The sequence below is a fragment of the Prionailurus viverrinus genome, chromosome C2 (genome assembly GCF_022837055.1).
Source record: "Prionailurus viverrinus isolate Anna chromosome C2, UM_Priviv_1.0, whole genome shotgun sequence".
NCBI lineage: Eukaryota > Metazoa > Chordata > Mammalia > Carnivora > Felidae > Prionailurus > Prionailurus viverrinus.
The window spans coordinates 75,264,184-75,286,439 of NC_062569.1; the positions used below are offsets into that span (position 1 = coordinate 75,264,184).

Consider the following 22,256-nt stretch of genomic DNA (forward strand, 5'->3'; position numbering starts at 1 on the left):
CCAGCTGGGGGTGGCAAGAGATTGTATGTGGAACACAGTCAGGGTTTTATTTCCCATAGATAAAGAAGGGAGGTGATCTGCACTGTAATAACAGCAAATCAGCTTATATATGGATCACTGTCAGTGACTCCCTTACAAATCCACTATATTAATATTTCTGTATGGGGTCTGACATGCATATGACACTGTGATCTCTTAGCAATGCTGGGCCATGTTCTCTATGGGTAATATATGAACAGAGGTGCATGGTTGAAAATATGGTGGAGGGCTTAAAGAAGCAATTATAAAACTTCCTAAAAATCTAGTTTGAAATAAATAAATACAATGTTGTGTGTACAGTTTCAAACTCTGATTCAGTAATTTACTTTTAACACATTACCTGTCTTATTCCTTTTACAATAAAAAACCCAAAGGTTTCATTTTACAGAAGTATTTGGGTTAATCTTTTGTCTTCTGTCGTGTTCTGAAATATGTACAATCACAAAATCCTTCAAAATATTACCTGTTAAATGATAATGTGTGTTCTATTAAGAGAAGGCCAGATCATTTGGGGGGCAGGAAACCAAACCCATACTTTATAATCTCTTTCCTTATTAGAAATTTGTATTCTCCCGATTTTGTCCAGTTACATGCATGGAGTATTTTGAAAGAGGGAAACTACTCAAATGGGCCATTCCTGAGGATTGTGATTCACAGTCCATCATCGAGTAAGTGATCTCGATTAACTGAGGAGGTAATGGGGTGGGCACTTCCTGGAGTTGTCGCGCACCAACAAGAACAGATTTGGGCGGCACCCATCACCTTCACCAACATGCTGTGTTGGTGGGAGAGGCGCAGGCCAGGCTCGGCTTTGGCAGTGACACCAAAAGGTGCTGGAGACGCGCTCGGGCAGCGCCTCGGGGGAGGCTCCGGGCTGCCGCGCCCCCGCCCTCCGCCGGGAGCCCCTGATTGGGTCCTCCCCGGTCTGCCGGCTCCAGCCCGCGCCCTCCGGGGAAGGTAGCGGAGTCCAGCGCGCTGCCTGCCTAGTCCTCGCCCGATGTTTAAAGCGGGCAAGTTTTGTTCTTGAGACCACCGACTTTGGCTCCGATGCCAGCAAGAGAGCCGATCTCTGATTTGGGGGTTTAAGGAACTGTGCTTGGACTTGGTGAGTTTTGTTTTAAGCTCTCTTTGAATTTGAGTTGGGCTTGAAGGTAAGTAAAATCACGGGGGGGGGGGGTAGGTGGGGGAGACGGGGGGCGGGGTGAACTGCCGTAGTGAAGCTTTAGTTTGATGTAAATTGGAGTTTTCTTCCTTTGTGACTTAGGCCCCAGAAGTTCAAGGCGTAAGTGGCATGACGAGATCTTTTAAAAGACTAGCCTCCCTTAGAACTCTTGTTCGAGCAAGGAAAAAAAGATGAACAGAGAACTCAGTCAAAACTTACCCACCGTAGTTGTATAACTGTTGCGTGTGCTGCACGAATGGATCATGAGTTTACCGAGTTCTACTTCCTAGTGAAAAGTGTATTGAGACCAGTTGTTTCATATGGAATTAATATGTGCGATTTAAAAAAGAGCTCTGCAGCCCACCGCATCCTAACGGGGGCCGAGGGCCCTTGTGGGTGGAAATGTTGTCTTCCCTTCCGGATCACTGAATGGGGGAAGTTCTAGCACGCTTGGCGGGGATAAATCTCAGCTCCCCGGATGGTTGGTTCTTTGTGCCGGGGACGGGAGACGGACTCCCGCGGTCCGCAGAGAGGGTTCCGGGCCGCCCAGCCTCCGCTCCGCCCCGCCCCTGCCCGGCACTGCGGCCCCACCGCGCCGTGCCTCCTCACCGGAGCAGCTCTCGGGCTACGGGAAAGGAGACCCGGACTCTCCTTTTGCTCTCTCTGGACCACGAGAAGTCTCTGAAGGGCTGAGAGGGGAAGAGAGCCGCGAGGAGGGGAAGGCACCGCCGGTTCGCACGGGTGGCCCCAGGACTTCAGGTTGGAATGCGCTCTGGGGCTGGGGCGCACGGCTGGAGCAGACACCCGGGCCTCGGCCCGCTGCTCTGGCCGGGACCGCGCGCGGCCCAGCCTCCGGAGGCCCTAACCGCCACGGGGCAGGGTTGCCCGCCGCCCGCCAGCGCGGTGGGGAAGGGGAGGGCGCGTTCCCTCTCCGGAGCGCCTTTGTTCGCTCTGGCTGGTGGGCGCGGGCGCCCGGCAGCCGACACTCCCGGCCAAGGGCCGCCCGGGTGCGGCAGGTAGGTTGGGGGCCCCGGAGCTCTAGTTGGGGTTAAGTTTCCCGGGGCCCGGCGCGTTCCTCCTCCCCAGGGAGCTCCGGCGAGACGGTCGCCGCGCCTCGGGAATACCGAGGCGGGTCGGGGCGCGGGAGCCGGCAGGCGAACGCCGCGCCCTGCGGTCCCCGGATTCCGGCTGGGGTTCCCCAACCGTGCTACCACCCCTAGGCTGCAGGGGTGAATTCGGGTAGAAAGCCTGCATCTGATTGGGAATTAGGAAACCGCCAGAGTGGGGAAACTTTCAGCGAGTTACTGGGTAGGAAGACGAGGAAGACAAGGAAGTGGGCAGGCAGGGGAAACTGGGAAAGAAGACCTCTCTTGCTACCGGTAGGTCTTTGCCACTGTTATTTGACTGCCGAATTTTATTTTGTAACCCGAAGTGACAGCCGGTTGCTTACTCAGATTCGATAAAGGTCAAAGTAGCAACTTTTCATCCGATTCTAACTACACAGCCCATATTTTTTCTTATCCAGTGTTGGTTATCATAGGTTATGGGTCACGTTAAAGAGACACCGATGTTGTAACCGCACAGTGGCTGGTGGTGGCTTGTAGCTCATATCTGGGGTAATTCTCTAATGAAAGTACATCTATTAGAATTGGATTTGTTCCTCTGTGCCTTTATTTTGGGAACTTTGCCTGGTCCCTATGGGGGAAGGGAGAGGGATGTGAGAAACTGAAACTGACCCAGAAAAGGATGCTCAAAGGTAGAGGTGTGCAGGGGTAGCACTGAACAGATCCCTTCCTGAAATTTCGAAAGGGAGACCGGTGATTGGCAGCTGAGGTTTCAACTTTCTCCAAAGAAACTTATGGTGGATTTTATATCCTGTTATGGGGGAGGGGGACTGCTTTATTTGGTCAACTCTTTATTATTTTAAAGCAAGATAAATTCAATACCTGAAATACTTACATTATATACTTAAAATGACCCTTCTCTCTCTTGCCCCTTCTCTCTCTCCCTTCCCCAGCTCCCACGGGCACCCTCCAGGAGTATTTATTGAGCACTGGGAGGCTAAGGCTGAGGCTGACTCCCTTTAACTCACATCCGTCCTCACCTTCTGATGGGAATTAGTATTATGACAGGGAAAGTTCAAGCTAACGCTCAGAGAAGCTGTTTCTAAGGAATGAGAAATGGATGATTAGGAGGCATAAATGATATTACACATAAATACCTTGCCCACAAACAAAACAAACAAACAAACAAAAAACCCCAAAACCTCAAAAGGTAGGGAATAATTTTCAAAACCAAGTGCAGGGGGGCGCCTGGGTGGCGCAGTCGGTTAAGCGTCCGACTTCAGCCAGGTCACGATCTCGCGGTCTGTGAGTTCGAGCCCCGCGTCGGGCTCTGGGCTGATGGCTCAGAGCCTGGAGCCTGTTTCCGATTCTGTGTCTCCCTCTCTCTCTGCCCCTCCCCTGTTCATGCTCTGTCTCTCTCTGTCCCAAAAATAAATAAACGTTGAAAAAAAAATTAAAAAAAAAAACAAAAACCAAGTGCAGGCTGTAGCAAGCAAAAGTGTCATATTTCATTCAAATGGAGATCAAATTCCCCTTTTATAAAAGACTGATTCAAATAAGGAGATTGTAGGAAAGTGAAATAACTTTCTAATTCTTAAATATAGAACAGCTTGAATACGAACTCCTGGGTTTTGAAATGGGTCATCTTTTAAAATGGGTCACTTTGGCGAGAATCATTGCACTTGGTGACTTTCAAATTGTAAATGTAGAGTTCTTTCTGAGGACCTACTGCTCTATAATCTACATAATAGAACATAGGATGCGGTAGGAAGAAACTGGGAGAAATTCAGAAGGAAATGGTCTCTTCTCAAAGTAACAAAATGTATCCTATCTTTTTGGAATTTTGTTTATACTTAATTGAATTGATCTAAGCTTTGCATTTTGTAGCAAATACCTTTTTTGGAATATTTCCATAGCCATTATTTTATTCCATTGTTAGAATAATCTTGTGAAAAGCTGCATATATTGTGTCTAGGTTCCAGAAATTTAGGCACAGCAAATTATTACAAGAGCTTTTCCATTTGACATAGAATCCTTGCCAGCAAAGATTTAGCCAGAACAGTGCAAATCCAGAATATTTTCCTTACAGTATGCATATAGGTAGGAAGTATAAAATCTTCATACTGAAAGATAAGAAACTTGATCAGGTGAAATGTAAACTTCTGAATAACCAAAGTGATTTTTTTTTTTTTTTTTTTTTTTTTTTACATTTTAATGCTGGAAATTGAAAGGCTGGCTTTCATCTGTAACTTATTTTTAAGATTTATATTCTATAGTGACAGCTTTAACCCTAGAAGCCAGTTTTCTACACAAAGGAATGTTTTACTATGTCTGCAGACACTAAGCTACCAAAAGTCCAAGTTCAAAATACTATTACACAAGTTAAGATCCATGTAAGATTTCACATTTTATCTCTTTATTCCTTTTCCTACAACTTTTTCTACAACTTTTTGATAGTGCTATAGGCAAAGTAAGTTAAAAAGTTGACTCAGCTCAGGTTTCCTTCTCCATAATTTACAGGGTCTTATAATCTTTTGGCTGTGTCATCTTCGTGGAAATGTTTTAAGTGCTTGTGGGAACTATATTGTTCTTTCCTGTCAAAGATAATGGAAAGGCATGTTCAGCCAATTAGTAATGATACTTCTGTTCTCAGTCTCAATAGTATTTGGGATGTATTAAGTGGCCCTTAGCAACCAGGTCAGTATTTTTAAAAACTTTTATCGGATTTTGAAAGGAAAATAATCCCTGAAGAATACGAGTCATCTACTAACTAAACCATCATGGTACAGATGCATGCACAACTTCTAGAGAAGGGAAATCAGCGCATACTGAACACCTGATTTGGACCTTACTTTGTCAAACAAATGGTCTCAAATGATCCTTGGAAAAGACTGTGTGGTACATGGTTTAGAGAGAAGTGAAGCTCATGTGACCAGTAAATGGAAACAACAGAATATAAGTCTACTTTTGTTCATGTCCTAAAACTCTTGGTCCCCCCTCCCCCGCCCCTTGTGCTTTGCGCAGGTCCAGATTCCAGACTGCACCGGAACATGTGCTTACTCCATTAGGCCGTCTACACTGGAAATATCTCTGAAGCTTTCTCTGCATCCTGCCTGTGGCCTACACTACACAGTATGTTGTAAACTAATATTCACTGAGTTAATTAAATGTAGGCATTACCTACTTTCAGGGCTGCTCAGCATAATGGCTGGAATAGGTAGGTGTTTAATAAATGATAGTTAACTTATAAAAAATGTTGATAGACTGAGACAGAAATATTATATATACCTCCTACATTTTACACTGTTATTTTTTGTACTCTGTAAACCCTTGATCAAATGCTCTTTCCAAATATAATGTTTAGAGTGAGACATGTGAGCTGCCATTGGACAAGAAGCTTGTATGTCTAGCTTACATAACAGGTTTATACTGGGTTATATTGTCACCCTATTTATAAATCACTATTTTTCATATCCTAATTTTACCTCAGCTGTACCTTTCATTTCATCCAATACTTATTTATCAAACACTTGCTTGAAACATCCTTTCTGAGTCCTAGACTTTTTACTCTCCTCTCCTTCCGTCCTTCTTACCTATTTTTAACCCCCTTCTGCCACTTTGAATCTCCACTTTAAATCCCCCAATCTTCTTTGTGGAGGAATGACTTTAGGTACCCAAAGGGCACAAACTCACAAGGTCACTTTTATCTACTTTCTACTACTACTACTACTTTCTACTTGCTACTGGGACCAAGAAAAGGAAGGAGGGAAAATTGAGATGGGAGGTTAAGTAAGGGGTAGGTTATAAAGAGAGTGAGAACAGGCTCTGACAAAATGCAGGTGGTAGTAAAATGTGAATGACTCCAAACCTAAGTGAAGCAGATTCTTTGCCTTCTTGGATAGATTCTCCTGGCCCTGCCCCACTTGCTTCCCTGCCCTCCCATACAGAAGGAGCTCCAAGAAAAGCAGCTGGCCAGGGCCAGGGAGGAAGGCAGGTGCAGAGCTCAGGGACGGGACCTGGAACCCATCAGCTGCTTCTGAGCTTCCACAGGGTCTGGAATTTCAGAGTTTACATGGTTAACCCTATGTCTGGGTGCCTTAGTTGCTTCTGCAACACATGGAGATCCTTTATTCCTCATAGGCTGCTGTGCATTTCTATAGATGTAAAGCAGTCAGAACAAAGCCAGGAGCACAGTAAACTCTCCCAAGTTAGCAGAGTGGGCAAAAGGAGAAGTTTGTTCTTAACTAGCCAAAACCAAAACTGACAAGAATTGTATTTAAAAGAGCAAGCAGCCCTGTCAATATAAATGACTATGCCTCAGGAATGAATACAGAAGGCCAAGCTTAGAAGAGAAAATGTTTGACCTCTCTGAGACCTACTTTGTATTTCTGCTTTTTTGTTTGTTTCGAATTCTGTTATTGGAAATTTTTACTGACTTTTCATATAACTCCTCTAATATATAGTAATACTCTGTAGCCCGTCATCACCAGTTTCCTTAGGACCTGTTTTTATTTAGGGACTGTCTTTACTTGTTTGTTCATTTGATATTTCCTTGTCTTTATTTTTCCCATAATCAGGAAACAGAAACCTACACCCATGTTTAACTTATAAAGGAACATATAATTTAGTTTATATAGGTGGGGAGCTTTTTACTGGATTCACACTGTAGGTTTTATAGCTCACTTTTTCCCTCTATCCCACATCCATCCTTGCTAAGTTGGAATTTAAAGTCTTTGGCTAACACTGAATCAAGAACTAACTCTATAAATGTATTGTTTGTGAAGGGATAATGATTCCAAATGACTTCTAGTCTTTGCCCATGGTTTGAGCTTAATAGAGCTAAAGTCACAGTCACAAAAACACCTAAAGGCAGCTATTGGGTGGAATTCTTCCTTTTTTACCAGCTTTGTATTGGCAACATTCAAATATGAGTCAAAGAACAAAATACCAAGTGGGGGAATATTTAATTTTTCATACTTAAAATCTGAGTTATAAATTCAAATTTTGGGTTGTTTCCTTCTTTTTTGAACAAATAGAATAGGCAATTAGTACTAAACAGTACCCAGTTGTGATATATATCACCAATGACTAGAACTAATTTCACTAAGAAAAATGTATGAAGATCAAATTATAGCCTTTCTAGTAAATTCAGGGTTAAGCCTGATTTTTTTTTTTTTTATATGGCAGTTTGGCTCTTGAGGATTGGTACTAGCTCTGTTTAATAGGGACTAGATGATCAAAACAAGCCAGGAAAGAAACACTTGGAATGTAGAACAAAATGCCACATAAAGACAGATAGAAAATGTTATATGTCTTTCCTTTGAGTTATGCATGGACAGGCCCCCAAAACTGTCTCACATGGGACTGTAAGTAATACAACTTTAAAGATAAAAGGTTTAAAGTATTGAGGCATTTTTTTAAACGAACTTACTGAAGAAGCATTAGTTTATAGTTATACTTTTATGACTTTTACGTTTTGTGCCCTAAATGAGTGCCTTGCTTGTGTCTCCCTGGCAGTCAGTGTGCTTTATGGAGGGACTGGAGAAGGTGGGCCAGCCTGTGGAGCCGTGAATAGGAGGCACACGTGGGGATAAGAAGGGACAATGCATGTGATGTCTTCTCCTTTTTTTGAGGTAGGAGGTGAAGCCATCAGCAAAAAGTGAAGCTCACAGGCCTTGGAAGAGGGGGAAGATTGAGCATGGCTGATGAGGGGACAGGAGAGGGAGAAGGTCCAGGAGAAGTGGAGGCTGGTCACACAGCATGAAGCCCTCTGCCCACAGCTAGATACTGCCATTGTGGCAACGCCGTCCTCATCTCCGGCAGCCACAGGTGTTGGGGAAGTAGGGAAGACAGGAGGGACCCGAGGTCTGGGGTTGTTGGGGTGGAAGGACAGGAACAGAGAGAGGAGGGCAAAGGTGCCAGGTGATCCTGCATCTGAGACAGGGAGGCGGGTGAGAAGGAAGGTCAGGGGATTGCTGGGTGGGGTAGAGTCTTAGGGAGCAGGCAAGGGGTGGGCAGAGGATTCCAGGTGACTATTAAGAGGCTGCGGTCAAAGAATGAGTGGACTACAGAGTGAGTGGACTGGAATTCGAAATTTCAGAGGAAATGCAGTTGTAGGTGAAGCCCCTTAAACGACTCTCCCGCTGAGAAGTTGCCTTGAGTGTGTGAGCGGTCACGTGAACAAAATGGTATATACTTGATGACATAAGGGCTCCTGAGACTTCTGAGTATTGCGTGTCTACTAGGTAAGATTTAGAAATATAGTTCCTCTAAAATTAGATGTTGATAATATATTACAACAATGGCCAGAAACAGTGGTCAAGAAACATACAGATAGACGCAAAAAGGGATTCATTTTGAATTCGAACCCCCTGGCTTTCTCTGGCTCACATTCCTCAGTCTTTGGGTCTCGGATTCCCTGTTGCTCCTCCTGGAAGATGACTCCTCTGTTCCACCCACCCCCATCTCTACCCTCCTGGCTCCCAGCATGGCACTCACTCTTTGCCCCATGGCTCTCTTCCCGCTCAGAGCGCCACCACGGGCCTTGTCTGTCCTGCCTTCTGGTGATCGCCCTCTACTCATTTGTTACCCCATCTCAATTTGCAATGAACCAGCCCTTTAAAATAGTTCCTTTTTAGAAGAAATAACTATCTGAAGTTTTACAGAATTTGTACAGTATTCTCTTTCATTCATCAAAAGGTATTACCTAGTCCTTGAATTCAAACCTGTGCACATAAATTGAGAGGCCACATAAATACATTCATGCATGCATACATACATGCATCCACTAAAACGCATGCATACATCCATGCATGCATCCAGTAAAATAAGATGCTTCCTTTCTTTTTTTTTTTTTTAATTTTTTTTTTCAACGTTTATTTATTTTTGAGACAGAGAGAGACAGAGCATGAACAGGGGAGGGGCAGAGACAGAGGGAGACACAGAATCTGAAATAGGCTGCAGGCTCTGAGCGGTCAGCACAGAGCCCGACGCGGGGCTCGAACTCACGGGCGGTGAGATCATGACCTGAGCCGAAGTCCCGAAGTCGGACGCTTAACTGACCAAGCCAGCCAGGCGCCCCAAGATGCTTCCTTTCTCTGTGTCTCCTCCCTCTCTCCTTCCCCTGAGTTTGCTCTCCCCCAGGCCTCTCTGCTCCTCTCTCACTCTGGGGGCCCACAGCTCTCCCACAGCCATCTTCCTTGCACTCAGAGTGCTCCCCCGATCTGCAGTCCCAGCTATCTCAGGTCCCCATTGGACTGCTATACCTGCTGCCTCTCCAGCACCTCATGCTCAACACCAGCCCAAGCCCACATATGCTCCCTCCTCACCCCTAAATCAGGAAGCCAGTTTCCCCTCAGTTGTCAGTAATGCTGGAAACTAGAATTCACCCCACCCCCACTCCTCCCATCCTAGGCCACTCCTCAGGTACTGCTGGGTGTGTTTTTCTCCAAAGGGTCTCCTGACCCCTGACTTCCCTCCCCACCTCCATCACCCCAGACTAGGCTCTCCTCACCTTATCCTGCTTCAGTACGAGGCCCTGATGGAGCCAGGGTCCAATCTCCACTGTCCCTGCTTCTGCCCTGCATACCACTGCTGCATTAACTCTTTCACATATAGCCCAATATATACGGCCAAGGGAGTTACCATTAGCAACAAAAACAGAAACTCCTGTGACTTCTTGCTGCCCCCGGCACACACTGACTCCTCTGTCTCATTTTCAAGGTTCTCCATAAGCTGGCCCCAATCTCTCTGCTTTCAAACACATGCCTATGTCTCAAGTATTTGCCATATTGTTATTTTTTTTCCTTTCTTTCCTGAAACAGATTGCTTCTCTTCCTGTAACCACCTAAATCCTGTTCATCTTCAGGCCCTCCTATCCAGCTGTCACTGATCTCTACTATTAGGGACACACCTTTTGCCTGTAGTCGGTATTGTCTAAATTAGCGCTGACACACTGTCTGCACTTTGCTGTGATCTGCTGATTGTTGTCCATGGGAACTGGGTTTTCATGTGGGCACTGAGTCTTGTCTCAAATAGATTGTAGATGCTTTCTGATAGGAGGCCATAAAATACTAATACATGATTCCCACCATGCTTGGCATAACTATTCCATAGCAAATGCTCACATACTTGTAGGATTTCTTGAAACATTGAACACTGAGGTTGTTGGACTCGAACTTAAAGTACAGACCCCGCCATCTTGATGAAAACTTCAAAATTTATATCAGGTTTTGCATAATATTTTAGGATCACTAAAGTAGACTCAACAAAGAAATGGGTTAACAGCAAGACCAAAGTAGAAAAAAAAAAAAATCAGGGGTCATTTAGGGTAATTTGTAGTCTGTGGCTTTTTTTCTAGAAAAGTTTAAAGAGCTGTCTTGTGAAGAAATATTCTTGAGTAACTGTGGGGCACAGCTCCCAGACTGAAAAGCATTTGGGGTAGGGTCACCAACCTTCTTTTCTGATGTTCCTATTCTACTTCTATTCTTTACTCTTCTGACTACTTCTATCAGGAAAGAGAATACTAAGGGTATCTGTTCCTTCTTTTCAATCCAAATAGAAGCAACCCCAAGTTATATTCCAAAGATTTGCATACAAATCTTACTCAACTTAGGAAAGAGTTACATCCCAATAAGCCTACTGTACATTGAAAATACTGGAAGTCAAAAATGCATTTAATACACCTAACTAGGAAACATCATATCTTAGCCTAGCCTACCTTAAATGTGCTCAGAACATTTATATCAGTTGGGCAAAATCATCTAACACAAAGTGTATTATATGCTGAAATGTTGAAGAGCTCACTTAATCGAATACTGCATTGAAAGTGAGAAACAGAATGGTTGTCTAAGTGTATTGGTTATTGGCCCTCATGATTGCCTAGCTGACTGGGAGCTGCAGCTTACTGCTGCTGCCCACATCATGAAAGAGTATCCTATGGCATATCACTAGCCTGGGAAAAGATCAGAATTCAACATGTGAAGTACAATTTCTACTGAATGCATATGGCTTTCACACTATAATAAAATTAAAAAAATTGTAAGTCAGGGATTGTCAATATTTCCCTCTAAGCAGTTCTTTGTCCCGTTCTCTCTCATGGTCTTTCTTGTTTCCTATTTACAGCAGACTCTGAAGCCATCTGTAATTTTTATATCCCCTCGGTAACAATACATGTACATTCACCCCCGGTTTGCAGATGAAGTCACCAAATCAGAGTGCAGTGAGGGTTGCCCGAGGTTACACAATGAACCTGGCCCCACGTGGGGGTAGCCCTGGAGTTTGCAGCCTGTGGCCTGGTGCCTGAGCTGGAACACGGGCACACAAAGGAAGCTGCAGGCACAGCGTTCTGCTGTGGATGGTTACTGAGCTCACATGCATTATCGGGATCTTTTGTTTCCTGTAAGGCCCAGCATTTTCTTTCTCCAGGTCAGGCAGGCCTGTGGGTTTCTCTGCAGTCTCCTCCCCTGCACTTGGAATACAGAAGCTAGAAGATGTGCTTTAGACAATCTTTAAAAAGACCGTGTGAACCAGAAGAGTGAGCATCGATTGCATGTGTGTGGTATCCATCCGCAAAGCCAGAGCTGAGGCAACACTCTTTGGTTGTAATTAATGGATTTGGACCATGGAGGTGCATTTTGCTTTTGGTTGGGCGAGACTGCCTACTAACTGTGTTCAATTTGGAGGAGTTTGAGTGCTCTTTTGTTATAAAAGAGAAGTGGGTACCGTAAAAGAGTAGTTCACCTCTCCTAATCTTCCCCTCATCAGATCAGTACTACCATGGAGTTTGGTTTTGACTGATATAAATGATGGCTAAACAATTCAAGCTGCTGAGGTTGGAGAAATTTTGTTTTAGCATTTCATAGGCTGTTCTGAACCTAAGTAAGTACTGTGGATTGTTGGCTCTGTGACAGGTTCTTTGTCATTTTTTACAAACTGTTTTGACTCCTTGAGGTCCATTGGGAACAGTTGAAGAAATATAGGAAAATAAAGCAAATACCTATGTGGCGGGGGTGGGGAGCAGGGGGATAAAATGCATGCTATGGGCTGACTGCTAAAATGCATGTTAGCAACAGAATACACTAGCCAGATGAGTAATAGGCCCCATTCATTGGAGAGATACTAGGGCCTCTGTGAGTCAAGTGTGCATGTGGGTGCTGGAGGAGTTAGGCCTGTGGGCTGATTGTCTAGCAAGAAGCTCAGACTTGTAAACAACTGGGAATAGGTACAAAGCGAGCTGGCATTGAAATATTACAAGTACAGGGGCTCAGAAATGGAAAGCTAGTTTTGCCTGGGGTTCCAAAGGTTACTCTCCTCTTTGTTTCCTTTCCCGGGTCTATTGGAATAGAAACTGCAGATTAGTTTCAATTGATAATTTACTTAGAATTCTTAAACACGTATGTGGTCTTAAAATCTGCCCTTAAGATTTCTCTGTTGCTTTGCATTAAGCCTCCAGTTCCTTTAATATGTATCATGGAGGAGGCAGAAGGGGATATCTGCCTTTATAGATGGTCCCTTATCTAAGTGAGCACTGTTGAAACCAAGAGGAAGTACCCTGTCCCACCAATGAAAGTGATTTTGCAAAGTTTAGGCAGATGCCACCCTCAGAAACTGATGTTTTCCACGGTCTCTTCCACTCTACTCTAGAGCATTTGGTCCACCATGACCAGCCAAACAAAGAAGGGAAATTACTGATATTGATATTGATATTGATATTGATCTATCCCTTAGAGTAGTATTTCTTGCTCTTTTGATGGTAAAGCACACACCAAAAAATGCATTTTATATTACAACCTGAAGGCACATATACATAAAACTTAAAAGTTTCACAAAATGATACTTATACTCACTACTTTCAGTACACTATGCCATTCCTAATTTGTTCTTTCTTTTACTTTTTCTTTCTTAAATATTGGTTGGACTTCTTTTTCTTTTTTTTAATGTTTATTTATTTTTGAGAGAGAGAGAGAGAGAGACAGACAGAACATGAGTAGGGGAGGAGCACAGAGAGAGATGGAGACACAGAATCTGAAGCAGGCTCCCAGCTCCGAGCTGTCAGCACAGAGCCCAATGCGAGGCTTGAACTCATAGACTGTGAGATCATGACCTGAGCCAAAGTCAGACACTCCACCAACTGAGCCACCCAGGCACCCCTTGGTTGTGACTTCTTAACATTTATTTATTTTTGAGAGAGAGAGAGAGAACACATAGGGGAGGGGCAGAGAGAGAGGGAGCACAGAATCCAAAGCAGGCTCCAGGCTCTGAGCTGTCAGCACAGAGCCTGACACGGGGCTCGAACCCACAAACAGAGAGATCATGACCTGAGCCGAAGTTGGAGGCTTAACAGACTGAGCCACCCAGGCACCCCGGTTGTGACTTCTTGAGTGGCACCCAAGTTTTAAAACCTGTGCCCTAGGGAATAAGACGATTATCCCTGGACAAAGTCTCAGGGAGGGTTGGCTCTGGTCTCCCATTTCCTTGGACTTTTGCATGCCTGGCCTTTGCTGTTATCACCCCTCAATGAAGTAACCTTGGGAGATAGGTAATACAGCTGGATGCAAAAGGCCTAAAGTTGGCAAGGTTAGGCCAACAGGGCAGGGTGCTGTCGGTGCTGCAGTTGGTTTCATTTCAGGGCTAAAGGGCAGGGGACTTGAGATTGAGACCTTTGGGCACAACAGCAGGGTCTTTTCCCTGGGGCTTGTGATGTGGTCTCAGCTACCCAGCCAGCCTGGACTGAGCAGGGCTTGCGTGGTCTTTTCCCTGTCAGTCTGTTGAAAGCTCAGGAGACTGGTATGTCACCCCTGAGGGGAGAGCCTACTTCTTCAGGCAAAGGATATGTCTTACTTCTGGATAAGCATGGAGGATAGAGTCCTTGAGGAAGGGCGGTACCATCTCCTAGTTGTGTCAGAAAAGGGAGGACATGTGACTGACTGGGCCTCCTGACCTTAGTTCTTCCCAAGTGACCAGCTGTTTGAGTGAAAGTGGCTCCACCTCACCACAGTTCTTAGCACTGACCTTCAGAGAATGCCTCCTAGGTGTCGGACACTGACCTGAAGCTAGCGTATCTACGAAATCATGCCTTACATCCTGGAATTCACAGTGTAAATGAAGGAAGCAGTTAAATAAAAAGTCAGTCTAGGAAGATGGGTGCAAGAATTGCTGTGGTAATACAGATAAGAAAAATCTTTGGTGGGAGGAGGGTGTGGCCTCAATTCAGGCTTCCCAGAGAATGTTGCCTGCAGAGATTAGTGAGCACTAGTATACTTCTTATGAACCTTGTTAGCAAGGGAGCAGGGCTTGCTGGGCCACAGGACTGCTGGCAAAAAGGCTGCCATGGATGAAATAGCAAGCATGGCTGAGCTTTCAGCCAGCACTTTGGTACTGACAACTAGTAGAGAGCTTCTGAAGGGGGTTAACTACTCTAAAGGATATATCAGTATCAGTACTGTCACCTTTTGGTTTGGCTGGTCATGGTGGACCCGGATGCTCTAGAGTAGAGTGGAAAAGAGTTAAGTTAGATGTGAGTTTTAGAAAGGTCATTCTGTAGGGTAGAGGCTGCGTGGGTCAGGAATCATTTTGGCTGCTGCACTAGTCTGGGTGAGAAATGATGATGACATGAAGGGGTGAAGAGAGATTCAGAAAAAGCAATTCACAGGATTAAAGAACTGGATATGTAATGGAGGAAAAGGACGACTTTCAGATATCTGGCATAGATGCATGAAGTGCAGTCAGACAGAGAAAGAGAAAATGGGAACAGCAGATTTTAGTGGAGAAGACAGAAAAATGGGCTAGAAATGGCATGTGAGTACCCCTGTGTGCCAGGTAATTATCTGCCTACCTCCCTCTATGTATACATCTATGGATATTCCCATTTAACTTGCATAAAGACTCTGAGCTAAATGGTGTTATTCCAGTTTTTCAGACTTCTGGGTTAGATACATGATACAGGAAAATAAAAGAGCCAGACTTGGTGTTCAAATTGCCTGACTACAAAGACAGGGCATTCCTGGTTTGAACATGCTAACTTTGAGGCCATTTCCAAATGAAAAAGAACAGAAAAAAGATGACGATATAGATTTGGGGCTCACGATGTCATTTGGTTAGTGAGAGTTTGGACTATGCTTTTGAACACATATCTCGACTCGTTGATTATGAACCTTGATTTAAAAAAAAAACAAAAACCTTACTCTTGGGGCACCTGGGTGGCTCAGCTAGTTAAGCATCCAACTCCTGATTTCAGCTCAGGTCATGATCTCACAATCTTGAGATCAAGCCCCACGTTGGGATGTGTGCTGACAGCACAAAGCCTGCTTGAGATTCTCTCTCTGTCTTTTTGCCCCTCCCCCTGCTCTCTCTTTCTCTCAAAATAAAAATAAAATAATAATTAAATAAAAAAAAGTCTTACTCTTAGTCCTGCCTTGTCTGGGGCAGGCTTTAATGAATTTTAACTATTATGAACTTTCTTTTCATCATCCATCTATTTTGCCTTGAACTATATACAGGCACGCCTTGGAGATTGCAGGTTTGGTTCTAGACTACCACAATAAGACAAATACCATGATAAAGCAAGTCAAATTAATTTTTTGGTTTCCCAGTGCATATAAAAATTATGTTTACACTATACTGTAATTTATTAGGTATGCAATAACATTATGTCTAAAAAATGTACCTACCTTAATTAAAAAAATACTTTTTTGCTAAAAAATGCTACCCATCATCTCAGCTTTCACTGAGTCACAATCAACTGATCACAGATCACCATTACAAATATGGTAATGAAAAAGTTTGAAATATTACAAGAATGACCAAAATAGGACACAGAGACATGACGGGAGCAAATGCTGTTGGGAAAATGGCAACGCTTGCTCGACACAGGGTTGCTACAAAACTTCAACTTGTAAAAAATGCAGTATTTGCAAAGTGCAATAAAATGAAGCACAATAAAACAAGGTGTGCCTGCAGCTACTTTCCTCCTGACGGTACTGCAAATCAATATGCAAATCAATGGACACACCCATTTGGGATTTTGAACTTTAAGTATATAGGAAGATGATAGCCATTTGGGAGGCCTTTTTATTTTTTAAGGTCGAGAAGAGGGTCTCCATATTCTGAATGGGAGGACAGTAGAGAGAGTGGTTCTTTCCCTTTCCTTGTACTCCCCCCAGCCAAAATAAATATCTGTATGCCTCTGCTCAAGCCTAGCTGCCTCCTCACCTTTTGTCCACATCAGGCAGGTGACATTTTGTTTTTAAGGAATGAAAAGTAGTTTCTTTCTTTCTGGTAACGCTGTAGCCCATTCACTTGTCATCTTTTCTCTTCCTGACTCTGATAGGTCCCGCTTCACTTCCACAAAAAGAAGTATATGGAATGGCCGTGTGAGACCAATCACCTAACTTAATGAAGGATGTCAGTGTGGAAAAATGTTGACACACCAGTGTCCTCATTCTACAGTGTGTTCCATTCTTTCGCAATCTCAGAAAAAATGGCATTGAAAGAAAGTATTTTGTGAAACAAGAAGCTCCTACTTTTTTAATCACTGACATGTATTAAGATGGACATCTGTTCTACAAGATACAAAGTTCTCTGGTTTCGAAGAAGCAAGCGCCCATTGAAAACCAATCCTAAATAAAAACAGACCTGAGTGGACGTCAGAATGTTTGTTAGTGGCAGAAGAGTAAAAAAATGGCAGTTTGTTCAGTTATTTGCCACTTGCTTTATACTAAGCCTCATGTTTTTTTGGGGACCAATTGATAATCACATTGTGAGCCATATGAAGTCCTACTCTTACAGATACCTCATAAATAGCTATGACTTTGTGAATGACAGCCTGTCTCTTAAACACAGCACAGACGGGGCTGCTCACTACCAGTACTTGATTAACCACAAGGAGAAGTGTCGAGCACAAGACATCCTCCTTTTACTGTTTGTAAAGACTGCTCCTGAAAACTATGATCGACGTTCTGCAATTAGAAAAACATGGGGCAATGAGAAGTATGTTCAATCTCAACTTAATGCCAACATCAAAACTTTGTTTGCTTTAGGAACACCTTCTAACCCACTGACAAGAGAAGAACTGCAAAGAAAACTGGTTTGGGAAGATCAAATGTACAGTGATATAATTCAGCAAGACTTTGCTGATTCTTTCTATAACCTTACTCTTAAGTTACTTCTGCAGTTCAGTTGGGCAAATAGCTTCTGTCCACATGCCAAATTCCTTATGACTGCTGATGATGACATATTTATTCATATGCCAAATCTTATTGAATACCTTCAAAGTTTAGAAAAAATTGGTGTTCAGGACTTTTGGATTGGTCGGGTTCACCGCGGTGCTCCTCCCATTAGAGACAAACGCAGCAAGTACTATGTCCCCTATGAAATGTACCAGTGGCCGGCTTACCCTGACTATACTGCTGGAGCCGCCTATGTGATCTCCAGTGATGTAGCCGCCAAAGTCCATGAGGCATCACAGACACTTAAGTCCAGTCTTTACATAGACGATGTGTTCATGGGCATCTGTGCCAATAAAATGGGGATTGTACCACAACACCATGTGTTTTTCTCTGGGGAAGGTAAAACTCCTTATCATCCCTGCATCTACGATAAAATGATGACATCTCATGGACACGTACAAGACCTTCAGGACCTTTGGAAGCATGCTACAGATCCTAAAGTAAAAATGATTTCAAAAGGTTTTTTTGGTCAAATATACTGCAGGATAATTAAGATAGTTCTCCTTTGCAAATTGACCTATGTGGACACGTATCCTTGCAGGGCTGCCTTCGTCTAACAGTACTTGAATGTTGTGTGTTTTCACTGTCACTGAGCCAAACCTGGATGAAAAACCTTTAGATATTTGTCAATACCTTAGGTGAAATGAATATGAAAAAAAAACAACAAAGAAATATTTTGAAAACAGTCTATCAGAATGTTTCTTTGATTCTAGAAGCTATTCAGTAGAACTTATCTACTTCATTGCCTAAATTCATTTCAAGGAATTTATATATAGAAAAGGTTTATGAAGACAAAACTAAAGGGAAAGTCAAGTTCTCACTTAATGCCACGTGTATATTTGAGGTATAGAAAAGTTATTAAGGTGCCTTGGTTTTAGAATAACTGCTTTCGGAAAATACCAAGTGAATGTATAGCACATTTCAGAGAAATGAATATATTGTTGGACCAGGTTTACAAGTTAGTTTTTATTACAGAGCACTTGACTAGGGGGAGACAGAGGCAGGAGAAGATCGCCATAGGAGAAAGTACTTGAACCTGGTAAAAGAAAGTTCCTGTTCTTCCAGGAGATTTAGAAAAATGTACACGATTTCTTTATAAAACAGCCAAGTCACTTATTGTCACATCGGTGTAGCTAATTTACCTAGATAGTGCTAGAGTCATTTAAAACATATTTATATCTTTCTTTCAAAGTTTAATGTGAAATTTAAGAAGTTATTTGCTCTGCCCTAACTGGTACTTCATGTGGATTTTTTGATTATTAGAAATGACACAAATCATGGGCAGCTTGTTACCCACAGGGTCCTTCTCTAGGGAGAAATCATTGCTAATTCAAATAAGCCAATTTTAATTTAACGAATTTTTCAGCTGGTTTTAAAGTATTCAATATCAGTCTGTTTTTAAGGTAGTTATTTGAAAGTAGTTTGCACAGAGGAATATAATAACAGAGAAGACTTCAAAAAGAAAGAACATTAAAAGCCTGTTTTCCCCTTTTCTATAATTTATAAAATAAAATTCTTAGTGTGGAAATTATTGTAAGGATGACTAAGATTAGCCTAACCTTCCCCAAGAAGGTCTCATGAACCACAGGACTTTGTTCCAAGTTCAGATTTTAAAATTGAGAATATTCAACATCAGATCAAAGCTATCCTATCTTAAAAAAATCAATTATTTCATCAAAATAACTAGCAGAGGTATCGTCAACTTGGAAATTTTTCAAATGTGAAAGCAGAATGAAAGTGATAGAGAGGTCACCAGAATGAGGTTTAAGATATTTGGGAAGCTGCAAGGTCTTCATATTCAAAGACAGGTGGCTGAGATCTAAAAGAGTAAGTTGCATTTATTTTACAGAGCAGGATAAAAATGTGGCCAGGATGTGACTGCCTCCCCCCCTACAGAAAGAACTAGATGGTGTCTATTGTCACAGGGATCATACAAAGGCCCAAATGGTGACTCCAGCAAAAGCAGTTGAACTGATTATGAAACCCCTCTCTGCAGAGGTGCTTGTTAAGGAAAACTAAGATGTCTCATTTCATTCGGTGGTGTTTGAAACGTGCAAAAGAAGACAAAGCTAAAAGAATTTTTGGTAAACACAACTGGATGATGACATATACTGTAATGTTTTGCAGACAGCTTTTTAATGTTTACAGAAATCCTTTTGTTATTTTTTTTCCTATTTTGAAAATTGAGGCTTGTTTACATTGATTGCTCAGATAATTTAAAATTTTTACTCCTGTCAAAACTACAGTGTTGACCATTCTAGGTTTGTAGGTAATTTTCAGAGCAGGGTCAGTGTTTTTAGATCATTACGGTTTAAATTTTCTGACCAATTTTAAAACCTGTAGATAACAAAAGCACATTTTGACAAAGGTGTTTTATAATTAATTTTTATTAGTTGATTCTTTAATAACCATTTGACTCTGGGCCATACATTACCCTGTGTATCTATACTTGTCAGCGTTTAAATTTTCCATTGGTTGAAAACTAAGTGTCTCTCTGGCCATTGAAATGATCTTGTTTACAGGAATACTTTTGTGAAACAATTATTTATTTGCAAAAGAGCTCTCCTCAACTGTGTTCATCTTTTGCTTAGAATAGAATGGAACAGATTTAAATTTAAAGGAAATATGAAGGCACTTCCTTTTTTAATCAGAAGGAAATTGCTAGATGCTTCCTTCATTAGACTTAAAGTACTGAAAAGAATATTTGTAAATAAAAGGATTCCAGCCTTTTAAAAAAGAAGGAAAAAACTTTCTGGTGCTCTAATGCAAGGCTGTCTCAAAAATCATCAACAAAGGGAAAATAAACTATCAGCCTGGATGGTCACTTGAGTAGATGATGGTTGTACACAGTGTTATTGCTAAAAACTTTTTACCTCTTGGTTGGTTTGCATCTTTTTTCCATATTATTAATTTTATACCAGTATGTTAAATATTTATATTATTTGAATTTTGCTCTTGTATGGCAAAAATAATTAGTGAGTTTTTAAACATAAATCTGTGATTTCCAATAAACTTTTTCCAAAAGTTTGTGTATTTTCACAAACTTTTAAAACTCCCGTGTGAACACCATTTGTCTGTATAATCAACTTGTTCTGTTTAATGTCAGACAGGCCTGTAGTACACAATATTAATGCTGTTGCTGTTCAAACCTGCTGCTGTGCTCAGGACAGAGGATTATCATGTCCGCTGCTATGGACACCTAAATGCTTCTTTTGTCTGTTAAATGAATTATGCTGGAATGTCTAAGTTGGGGGAATTCTTCTCTTCTAATGGATTGTTCAGGAAAGGATGAAATAAGAAACTATAGCCATGATGCCGTAAGACGTCATTTGAAAGCATCATATTTTCCTTTTATGTGATATCATGAGGTGTCAGAAAGTAGACTCAAATTTAGCTCGAGTCTTTTAATGCCAGGAATGTTCTTAGGCCTGCTTCTGTCTGAATGCTGCTTCAGTGTATTTGTACATAGTGTGTTCTCATCTCCTTTTCACCTGAGTCCTGCTCAATTCTTAGCCTAAGATATGGTGTGATTCAATCTATATATGTTTTTAAAACTTGGAAGCATCTGAATTTTTTGGTTGTAGATATTTTTTGCTCCAGACCTCAAAGGCTCCTTACTGTCTCAATCATCAAATCTAATCTCTTCTACCTGGTTTTCCAGGCCTTATGCAATTTTCCTTTCCTTCTTTATTCTCTGAAGCTTTATTTTCCCCACTGCCACTATCGTCAATCATACATCTCACTCATGACCATATGTTGTGTAAGTTGGTTTCCCTTGCCAGGAACACCATTTCTCCTGTTCCTGTTGAAATCTTGAAAATCCAACCCTAACTATGCTCTTCAATTAGGCATCTCTCCCTGCCCTCCTCCCAAAATGTGTACTTTATCACATATATAATTGTGCTACCTACTAATTGTTTCATGTGCTTTTTCCTGGCTAAAATAGAAGTTCTGAAGGTAGTGCTATCACATTGTACTTAAAATTCGTATATATTTTTCAACTATAATAAAGAAATATTTTTCTGGCAAGTCATTCCAAATATGAAAAGAGACTAATTATTCAGAGCCCTTAGTGGTAGACACTATCTGGTATAACATTTTACCTATACTCTGGAAAAGCTTATAATTCATTCAACAAAATCTGGGTGCTTACTGTGTCAGGCACATTGTACCTATCATCTAACCCCAACAAATCTGTATGAGTTATGCATAAAAACTCAAATCTACAAAACAGAAATGAATAAGGAAATATGCAGAGATTAAGTTGTTGCAGCAAAGAGTAGTGACCTTAAAGATTTATAAAAAGCTGGTAGTAGAGGAAAACCATTAGTGTAATGTTAGACCCTCCTATCACCCTGCTTAACCCGCTAGCTAATTTTTCATTTTCTCAAAGTTCTTTTGCAAGAATCATAAAGATATTTTTGTTTCATTAAATGCTGTAACTTTTTTCCTTTATATTTCCCATTAGAAGTATGATTTAATGGTCTACTGTAAATTAATACAAGAATTCATCAATTAACTTAAAGGACCCATTTAAGTAAGATTCTTATAAGAGTAAAATTACAATTTTTGAAAAAGGAAATTAGAATCATAAAAGTAGGCATGAGTTGTAGTGATAGAAATGTCCCAAGAGAGGTACTGTCTCTTAAGGACAACAGAACACATTGACAATACTTGGCGCTTTTCAGAGACCACCCAACTAAAGATACTTTCAGATATGCTGACATGGGCCATTTGCCATAACTCAGAGATAACATTTCAATT

At 41.9% G+C, this 22,256-nt stretch overlaps 2 protein-coding genes across 3 annotated transcripts in view; one reads left to right on the forward strand and one right to left on the reverse strand.

Moving 5' to 3' along the window:
* The window catches only part of MCF2L2 (MCF.2 cell line derived transforming sequence-like 2), a 272,800-nt gene that overhangs the window by 77,469 nt on the left and 173,075 nt on the right, over nucleotides 1-22,256 (reverse strand). The gene's annotated exons all lie outside the window — the stretch shown is intronic.
* B3GNT5 (UDP-GlcNAc:betaGal beta-1,3-N-acetylglucosaminyltransferase 5) lies at nucleotides 1,097-20,461 on the forward strand. 2 transcript variants are annotated; one of them, XM_047875626.1, is made up of 3 exons: nucleotides 1,825-1,960; nucleotides 5,290-5,397; nucleotides 16,595-20,461. In XM_047875626.1, the coding sequence occupies exon 3, from the start codon at nucleotides 16,916-16,918 to the stop codon at nucleotides 18,047-18,049; it is 1,134 nt and encodes a 377-aa protein (XP_047731582.1). In that variant the 5' UTR covers nucleotides 1,825-1,960; nucleotides 5,290-5,397; nucleotides 16,595-16,915; the 3' UTR covers nucleotides 18,050-20,461. The 2 variants fall into 2 exon arrangements, with proteins under 2 accessions (XP_047731583.1, XP_047731582.1); XM_047875627.1 differs by lacking the exons at nucleotides 1,825-1,960; nucleotides 5,290-5,397 and adding an exon at nucleotides 1,097-1,144.

Excerpts from the sequence above, each read along its gene's own strand:
- B3GNT5 (XM_047875627.1), top strand. The coding sequence starts at position 16,916 with ATGTTTGTTAGTGGCAGAAGAGTAAAAAAATGGCAGTTTGTTCAGTTA.